We start from the raw sequence: 9,614 nt of genomic DNA, 5'->3' as shown, positions 1-9,614 counted from the left end.
AGCCAAAGTACAAAGCAAGGCTTGTTGCCAAGGGCTTTAAGCAAGAACAAGGCATTGACTTTGATGAAGTCTTCTCTCCAGTGGTCAAGATGACTACATTGAGATGCTTTCTTTCATTGGTTGCCATATTAGATTTGGTGTTGCACCAAATGGATGTCAAGACAACGTTCTTGCATGGTGATTTAGATGTGGAAATTTACATGCAGCAGCCAAAAGGGTATGCCAGTTGTTAAAGAGTCTTTATGGCTTAAAAAAATCACCGAGGGCATGGTACCATAAATTCCACAAGTTTATGCTTTCTCATGGCTACAAACGTAGTGAGTTCGATCACTGTCTATATACAACGAAGGCTAAGGATGGCAGTTGGCTGATCCTTATTTTGTATGTGGATGACATGTTGATTGCTGGCAAGCACTTGGAAGAAATTTCAGCTTTGAAGTCAAAGATGGAAAAATCGTTTGACATGAAAGACATGGGTGAGGCAAGTCATATATATACTTGGTATGCGCATTGAGAGAGACAGATTAAAGAAGTTGATTTGGTTATCTCAAACAGAGTATATTGACAAGGTTTTGCAACGTTTCAATATGGAGAAGGGAAAGGCACTGAGTGTTCCACTGCCACCATATGTGAAAGTTAGGAAACAAGATTGTCCTGTGTCTGAGGAAGAACAGGCTGAAATGGATAAGATTCCATACGCGTCTGTAGTGGGTAGTTTGATGTATGCAATGATTGCCACTCGCCCAGACATTGCATTTGCAGTGGGAGTAGTAAGTCGATACATGTCAAACCCAGGCAAGAAACATTGGGAGGTAGTGAAAGGAATATTGAGATACCTGAAAGCTACAAAGAGTATGCGTATATGCTATGGGAGTCAGGAGCTAAGTGTAAAGGGTTTTACAGACTCAGATTATGCAGGTGACTTAGACAACCGAAGTTCTACGTCAGGGTATGTCTTTACATTCGCTCGTGGAGCAGTATCATGGCGTTCTAGATTACAAGATTGTGTTACTCAGTCTACTACAGAGGCTGAATATGTTGCAGCATCAGAGGCATGCAAAGAATCAATTTGGCTTAATCGACTAGTAACAGATTTGGGAATCAAAGAAGAGATGATTGTGTTATATTGTGATAGTCAAAGTGCTATACAATTGGCCCGCAATCCAGTTTATCACTCGAAGACAAAGCATGTGGATGTGAAGTATCATTTCATCAGGGAAATGCTCGAGGGTAAGCAACTTCAGCTTGTCAAAGTTCACACCACAGAAAATCCTGCTGATCTACTTACAAAAGGACTTCCCTCAGAGAGCTTTGCGCATTTTCGCAAGCAGTTAGGTGTAGGGTAGTACATCACTTCTCTACATCTCTTGTATATTAGCTTGTATAGTAGCTTCTCTCACACTTAAAGTATCACATTGGACTTTAAGTGGGAGGTTGTTGGGGTATAAAGCCCAATGTGGTCGCCTAGGTAAGTGGGTGGGCCGCCAGGTATGTACACATATTCTTTTGTTCAAACCTAATAAGAACTCACTATGCTCTACACATTACAGTAGAGCGAGTTCACCATATCGTCGTGCTCTTCTTCTCGCACTCTCTCTCGCATCGTACTTCCGCTCGTACTCCTTCACAAGGTCAAGTGTGGTGGTGATGAGGACTATGCGCCAATGGTTTGCTTGGCGAAGGTAAAGAGCAAGAAAGCAAAGAGGAAACTAGAGATGGGTTTGTTGAAGCTGGAAAACTATGGGTATAGCTCGACGACGGAGCTTCATCATGTGTCAAAAGAAAGTTCAAGCATCAAAGAGGTAGCTACTTTGCCATTGGTCAACCATTCTGATCATTCATTTCAATTTGTGCCTCCAGTTTGGTGTGCTCCTGTACAAGAGTCTGTTAGCCTGGCTAGCAAGGATACGGTCCGAGCCAAAGTGTGCATGCATGAAGAAGCAAATGAAGATGTGAAAAGCTCACAAGACAAGCTTGAAGATGTTGGCAAAGCGATGGTCGAAGCCGTGCAGGAAGAAGCTAGCCAGGGGGTTGGGCAACCTTGCCCTACTGATTCTGTTGAACAGCGGTCGTGCATTCTAGAAGGTGGGGACGATGTCAACATCCCTGAGAACAAGGTAATAGATCATGGATTTCTTTCTCGATTAGCAGATGATATGGTCGTAGAAGAAGTCCTTGAAGAGCAGGCAAAGGTGGTTGAGCAATCTGGTGTGCTCTTGCATGAAGTGGTTGAAGATGAAGCATCAAAGGATATGGTGGACAAAGATTGGCATGGTGAATCAGGTCTAAAGTGTATCCCATTTAAAGAACCTCCAACAGTGAGCATGCTTAGAACACATGTAGGTTTGGCTATGCAAGAAGCAGCAGTAGTGAAAGACAGGTTGCCCAAGGTGGGTGTTATGCTATTGATGGACATTCTTTTGAAAGTTGCTTTGCAGGTAGTTTTGCACAGTTTGCAAAGCTCTTGTGATGAGAGGTATGTTATGGAGAGCTCTCTAGCAGGTGAGAAAATCATGGTGTATGGTGGAGATGCTTCACAGATTGGTTCACAAGCTTGTTTTGTGTATGAAGCCGGCGTATGGATACAGGTAGTTGAAGATCGATGCTATGTCAAGATGCATGAGAGGCTTGTTTTTGGGATTATAGGTGCAAAAAAGTGGTTGATTATACATGTACTACGTACGGATGGCTGTGCTCAATGCCATGTATTTTATCCTAGCGGAGTTTGCATCACAGTTGGGAGAGCCTATGGCTTTCCATTTGATCCGGGGAATTTATGCAGCTGATAAGATCTCCCTCTCTATCTATCTATAGAGTTGTACATACTACATATAGCTTCTTATTATGCAATCATGTTCTCACTTATTATGCAGTTTTTTGATACCTAAATAATTCTATGGTTGAGCATGAATGCTCAACAAGGGGGTGGGCAATGATGGTGCTCCCAAGTCATGTCAACCCAGGAAATAGCCAGGAGCAGATGCATAGCAGTAGATAGAGTGATAACAGGGTGCTTGGACACATGATAGGTGTAATTTTGAGCTAGCGTCCTCATGATATGTATGCCATATGTGACATTATGCAGGTCAAGCATTGGTTTTCCGAGCCCGACAAGTCAGCAGCAGGATCCCCGAGCAAGCGAATATAAGTTCAATGTGACCGTCATGGCTTTTTTTTTGCGGCGGAGATGTCATTGGTCGATGGCCTTTGAAAGGATTTTTTTGTTGGGCTGGAGTATCGACTATTGTCATTCAAGAGATTGCAGGGTTTCGATATGCAAAGCCCGATGGAATGGATGCTTTGCTTGCCAGAATGCTACCCAATTGGAGACATTGAAATTTTAAAAATAAGTACTTTAAAAAAAAGGGCCATGCAACCCTTGTATAAAGGCAACGCTAGCAAGGCTTTCTGTCGGCAGGAAGAGAAGTGAAGCCAATCGGTTCTAGGTAGAGAAGCGCTGGACTAAAGGAGGTGGAGGCATGGTTGGCATCATGGACTACACGAGGTAAAGGCATGGTTGGCATCAGGGACTACATGAGGAAGGAGGGCCAGAGGGCCACGAACAAAAGGGGCCAGGTGCCGGGAGAGGGCAGGCCGTCTCAAGAGGAGGGAGCCATCAGGAGGGTGCATGGCGGGCTGAGCTGTGAGTAAAGAAGAGGCCCTCATCTGTGAGGCATGCGGGAGGCAAGGTGCCATTTGGTAGGGGGGTTGTAGTTGGTGAAGGGACATAGCCGCCAGGTTGCAAAAGGAGAGGGCGGTGTGTAGAAGTCGCCAAGGGCCATTGGAGGGAGCCATCAGGTGCAGGGAGTCGGGAGGAAGAAGTGTGGCCAGTTGAAGGCCCATCAAAATGTAGGCCGAACAGGCCACTGGGAGCCAAGTGTGGCAGCTTCGAACAGCGTGAAAAAGGAGCCGCCAAGCAAGGGCGGTGTGTAGAAGTCACCAAGGGGTAGTGAGCATGGCGGGCAAATCCTGAGGAGGAGAAGGGCCAGGAGGTTGGCCATGAGCTGGAGTTTGGAGAAGCTTTGGCCGAGCTCAGGAAAAGAACGGAGAAGGCTGTGAGCAGATGCTGCGCCCTTGCATATGAAGGTGGTCGGTGGTGATGAGGGATGTCATAAGCTCCTGGTGCAGAAGGAGAAGGAATCCTCCATTTCAGAAGAGAGTCCCGATTTCTTAAGAAGGGAAGCTGAGCGCCGCCAACAAGGGTGGCCGATAGTCAAAAGACGAGGTTAAAGGAGATCCGCCATGGCTGCAAGCCAACAACAGGGATTGTCGTGGCCGTTGATGCCATCATTGTACCCGCATACGTGTTTTGATGCATGATTTTTCTATAGTTTATGGTGATTGCTCGAATGAAATCATTTTATTCCTTCATCTTGTCTTGTGCTAGGCCGTGGTAGCATTGGCTCCGGTCCACATGGGAGTGCGGGTGTAGAGAGAGAGAGAGAGAGAGAGGGAGAGAGTGATTGTGGTTGCAGACTGGTTGTGGGTTTGTGTGTGGTCGAGGTGTGTGAGGCCTCCCCATGTGAGCGTGTTTACAGGATTTGGTGAGTGTATGCATCAATGTGTGGGATACGGGTGACGGTTTGTTGATGGGTCTATATTTGTGCTGAAGTGCTCATGTGAGTGTGTATAGCCGGTTGTGCTCGTAGGCGAGTCGGTGTATTGGAGATTGGAAGATAGTGTGCGTGTGTATGTGATTCTTTGTGGTTAGGGGTGCGGGTTAATCCTTGGGCTATAGAGAGGCAAGCTTGGAGTGTGCTGGGTTTGTTGCCCCTTCCCCCTTTCCATCATCATCATGTGCATTGCCAAGTAATAGTTAAGTGGAAACAGTGACTTGAACAAGATGCCACTTGGAAAAAAAATTAGTATTTCTAAGAGGAAATATCCCAATTTTGTTTTCGAGGACGAAAAAATTTCTCCAGAGGGGAGTATTGTGAAGCGGCTCGAGGGTTGCCTAGAACTAGGCATATGGCTCGATGGAGAGCCATGCTTCACATCCCCTCGCCTCAAGTTCAAAGTGTCTTGGAGTCTTATAAGGTTAGGGCCCATGTTCTAGAATGCATAATTACTATAGAAGTACTCAAATGAAAAGCATACAAGTGTTTGACAAGAGCTCGGCACTTAGCTTATAGAAAGCATCTGAATGTAAATTATCTTGAAAAATCTAAGAGACTAGCTAGCTGTTAAGTAGTCATTGAGAGTCATTCAAGATACTCAAATGAAGTCAATTGGCCACTGGAAAATGGTGAACTTTTCTTGCCCCAAATTAAATCAAAGAATGACTTCCTCTATAACATTATTCAAGGAAGATCCCTACCAAATTGAGTAGTATTAATAAGAAGGACACATCGTCTCCTTGCATCAGATATCTTTAATTTTATAATGTCATACTTTGTATATTATGCCCTTTCTCCTCTTTATAGGCATGACCACCCTCCCTTGATTAGACTCACATGATACCACCCGATATTCCTTAGTGTGACTCCCTTTTGGCAAAGATCAAGGATGATGTGAGCCCAATCAGCAGAGTTAAGGGTCACATTTTTTAAACTAGATTTATATACACACTTTCATTAGTTTTTCATAGCAATGTGTTTTTTGCAAGAAATTACGCACTACAATTTTTTTAAATGAGCTTAAATTACAAGATGCCTATGAGTTTGAACCCTCTAAAAATGCCTATGAGTTTATACATCTTAGGTTTTGTCCCATAACCTCATCATGTTAATGAAAGAGGCCTTGAAAGACCAAAATTTTCAAGATTTTGGTCTTTTGATTATAACAAAAATTAGTCCCATAACTGGGTTATGAAGCTCAATTTCTTGCTAAAATAAGTTTGTTCCTATCCTTACACCTTCAAATCCATGCAAAATCTTATTTTGATGAGAAGTTATACTCAATTTATGAAAATTTTGTTAAAACTGCACTAAATTTTTGTGAATTTTTCATCTTAAAACTTATCATTATAATCTTAAATTGGTATTAATTTTGGCAAAAGTAAAATTTGGCTATGTTCTTCACCTCATAGCTGACCTAAGATATGAACGTGACCTATGGTTCAACAAATAATTATGACAAGTTGCTAGAAAAACAAGACACTTTAGTGTCTCAGAACATTTGAGTGTCTTAGAACTAGTGTTAATTAGAAAAGGTGTTGCCAAGGATGTTTGAAAATATCCGAAGTGATAAGCTCCAGGCCCAGCTTTACAACATCACATTTGGTGCTTGGAGTCACCCCCCAGGCCTCAGCCAAGATTGCTCGGTGTGGGAAGCAAAACAGAAAATTTATAGGCCTAAATGGGGAGGTGGGAGGATGGTGCCAAGTGGCAATGGAGTAATCCCACATGGGGGGGATCAAGTGGAAATTGGAGGGTATAAGGGGGGGAGTGGGTACCCCCTAACGGTGTATCAAAGGAGAAAATGAAGCCTTCTTGCCTTCCTAATGGTGGCTCCTGGGTGTTGGGGGAGAGAGAGGACACCATTTTCAGTTCATACATGCTACCCAGGCACCTGGGGTCCTTTTTGGTCCACTAGATACCTCCCTTCCCCACTTGCCTTGGTCAAAAAGTGGCCAACATGCTTTTTTCTACCCAAATTAAGCCCAAAATGGACCAATTAAAAGGTGACCAAAGAGGGAACCATGTTGGCTAAGAGGGGAGAGAAAATTCCTTGGGATAGGAGACAAAAAAAACCCCTTTTTATTAGTTGCAATTCCCTGCACACCCTTTTTCCTAACAAAGACTAGCTTTTTTTGGAGCTTTCGAGAGATACTCCAACTTCGAAAGCTTGTAACTCTCTGGTCTGTTGTTTGAGTCAAGCATATGGATACTCTACGGAGGTCTACACAGCACGAGATTCATATTTAAGGTCTTTGTTTTCATCAATTTTAATCATGGTTTGGGTTAGGACTGTTTCCCACCCTACTTTACACGTGTTTTCCGCAGCTTTATGGTATTTCCTTCCGTGGTGTATGCAAGGCTATAGAGGTTCTTGTTTTCCTTCTGGTTTTCATGCTAACAACATATCAGATAAGATCACAAAATTTGTACACCATATATGGTGAAGGCCATGACTAAGGTCGAGATAATAATATCGCAATCATTCTTTTTCAATATCTAAAAGTTCAAAGATAATGAGAAGTTTTCAATCTGCGAGCGTTCAAAGATGATGAGAGACGGCACCATAAACATAGGTGAAATGAGACGTCAATAATAAAAGAGTTCTTGAAGATTGACGGTCACAATATGAATAGATCAATGCTAAGTTTGATATAAAAAAATTCATGCTAAAAATAGCAAAATGATCACGGACACTTCACAAAGACGAAACCTGCGTCAAGTTCGATTGGGGTAAAAACAACATAACTTTCTACTGAGAACTCCTGAAGAGAGCAAGTAGATGAACAAGTTTTGGATGAAAGAGCTTTGGTCCATCATTCTTTCTTGTTGCTCCAAATTTTGAACACAAGACCCTAAAAAATCAAGACAAAGTTGAGGGTGTCAAAATACAAATCAATAAGTAAATGTAATCAACAATCCACCACATTGACTAGCAGTAATCACTACACAAAACACTAAGTATATTCCTCTTTAGCACAAAATAATCATGGTTAACAAGAATCAATGCTCAAAAATAAAATTTAGTAAAATTATGGATCTTACGAGCAAACCGCATACACATAATCTGTTTCATCATAGAGTTGAATCGTCGCATGATTGTTCCCCTCTGATACCATGTTGAGATATAAGAGAAAGAGAGAGAGGGAGATAGAGAAGACAAGAGACACACCATGTATGCTCCCATAGACTGATTCATATTGAGAGCAAGATACATACATATATATATATATTTATGTGAGACCAAGTTGAGTAGAGTGAGCGATATGTAGCTTAACAAAGATGGTGCATGCAAACTGCAGATTTATATTGCATGTACGTTGTGCAAAGCCATGAGAGGGAAAAAACGCTCTATTATTATGAAGAAAAAGAAACTACGTTGTGGTACATGTTGAGGAGACAGAGAAAGAGAAGAACAAAGAGAGGATGCGTAAAAAATGCAACCCCAAAGTGTATGGAATACATATACATGCTGGTATATACATAGAGGGGACCCATTGCTATATTTAGAGTAGCTTCACATGTAGTCTCAACACACTAATAGAGATGAAAGTGGATGAGAGACTCTCTATTGCATGATAGAGGCCAAACAGTACTATTTTGTGAGATTTTTGTAAAATACAATTTTTTTGAAAGATGCGCCTTCATGAACAAGGAAAGAGTCATTTTGATCATTTTTGCATCTTTTTGGTGGCGTCTTCTCCCCTCCTTCCCTTTCTGCTTTGCTCATCTCCAGGGTGTGTGGTGCCGGTGTGTGTGAGCGTGTGCGCCCCCTCGGGCCCCCTGTGTGTGTGAGAGAGAAAGAGAGAGAGGTGTTCAGTTGTGGAAGAACTGAAAGCGGGCAAGATGGTTGTGATCGCTGTCTAGCAAATGTGCAGGTCGTGTGTGCGTTGGGTGAAGTGAAGGTGAGGCCCTGCTAGTGTGAGTTGCTGTGAAAAACCCGAGCTATGTAGGGGCCATTGCATGTGTATCGGGTGTGCTTTCCATTCCCCCTTTCCAACATAGTCAAAATTATTATTTTCAATATCAATGTTTTATTTTCATGTGTTTTAGCTTAAAATACATAAGACAAGCTTAAAATAAGTTGAAAAACTCGTGGAGATAAAAAAACAAAGATTTTATGAGATGCTACCTAAAAGTTGCGTTTTCAACCACATGAAGTAGTTTTTTGCAATTTTGTCTGCGAAGCCTTGTAGACCAAACTTGTTCCCGTCGTTTTGATTATCTAAAAGCCTATATTTTGAGTTCATATGATAAAGTTATTATAGAAACAAATTGCCAGTAGCAGCAAAGTAGCGTACAAGAAACAACAAGTTAGCTTACAAATAGATATACATAGATGATACAGAAACCAATGCGTGAAACAAGATCTGTACAAGTGTCATGATATTGGGATTGTGATCGTGTTGCAATTCCAATTATGATCGTTGTTGCCATCAAGAGATTGAGAGTGTAATTGTGATTGAGACTGAGAGTGAAAGTGTGATTGAGATAATTGATAATATTGTGCACAAGATTGAAATTGAGATTGAGATAGCTCGGGGTGGTCTGGAGGTTATGAAACGAGCTAAGCTCTTCATGTAATCATTATCTTGTATCCATATAAAATGTTTATTTCATCTATTTGCTCTGCGTACTCTATATATTCTTTGGTCATCAATCTATTTCGCTCTCTCGTGTTACATCACAGTTTCATGATGTATATTTGTTAGATTGAAAGAGTGGGGTTTTCTCATTCACAGTTAGGGGCCCTTGTTTGAGCGGGGTTGTGAAGCTTATATGCGAAGATACTCTAAATAAAGACACTTTGGGGTTGCACTCCTGCATGTCGTCTCTCTGTTCTTCTCTCTCTCTCTGTCTTCTCAACAATGGAATGATTTTCTAAGCTCTTCTATAGCTCATGCATTGATTTTCCTACCATTATATTGTAGCTCTATAATGTTGTCTTTCTTTTGAGTTGATGGGAGACACGTGGTATCTTCCTGGTTTTCTTCCTTT

At 42.0% G+C, this 9,614-nt stretch overlaps 1 protein-coding gene across 1 annotated transcript; it reads left to right on the top strand.

Moving 5' to 3' along the window:
- The first annotated feature begins 1,928 nt into the window (after positions 1-1,928).
- Positions 1,929-2,786, top strand: LOC147453230 (uncharacterized). Its single transcript, XM_086519357.1, has one exon. The coding sequence runs from the start codon at positions 1,929-1,931 to the stop codon at positions 2,784-2,786; it is 858 nt and encodes a 285-aa protein (XP_086375483.1).
- Positions 2,787-9,614: the final 6,828 nt, after the last annotated feature.

Source organism: Adiantum capillus-veneris, chromosome 8 (assembly GCF_014529385.1).
Source record: "Adiantum capillus-veneris isolate H3 chromosome 8, ASM1452938v2, whole genome shotgun sequence".
Taxonomy (NCBI): Eukaryota; Viridiplantae; Streptophyta; class Polypodiopsida; order Polypodiales; family Pteridaceae; genus Adiantum; species Adiantum capillus-veneris.
This window is presented reverse-complemented; position numbering and strand designations above follow the sequence as displayed.

What these genes read in the sequence shown, in the direction of transcription:
- LOC147453230 (XM_086519357.1), top strand. Translation starts at nt 1,929, where the DNA reads ATGCATGAAGAAGCAAATGAAGATGTGAAAAGCTCACAAGACAAGCTT.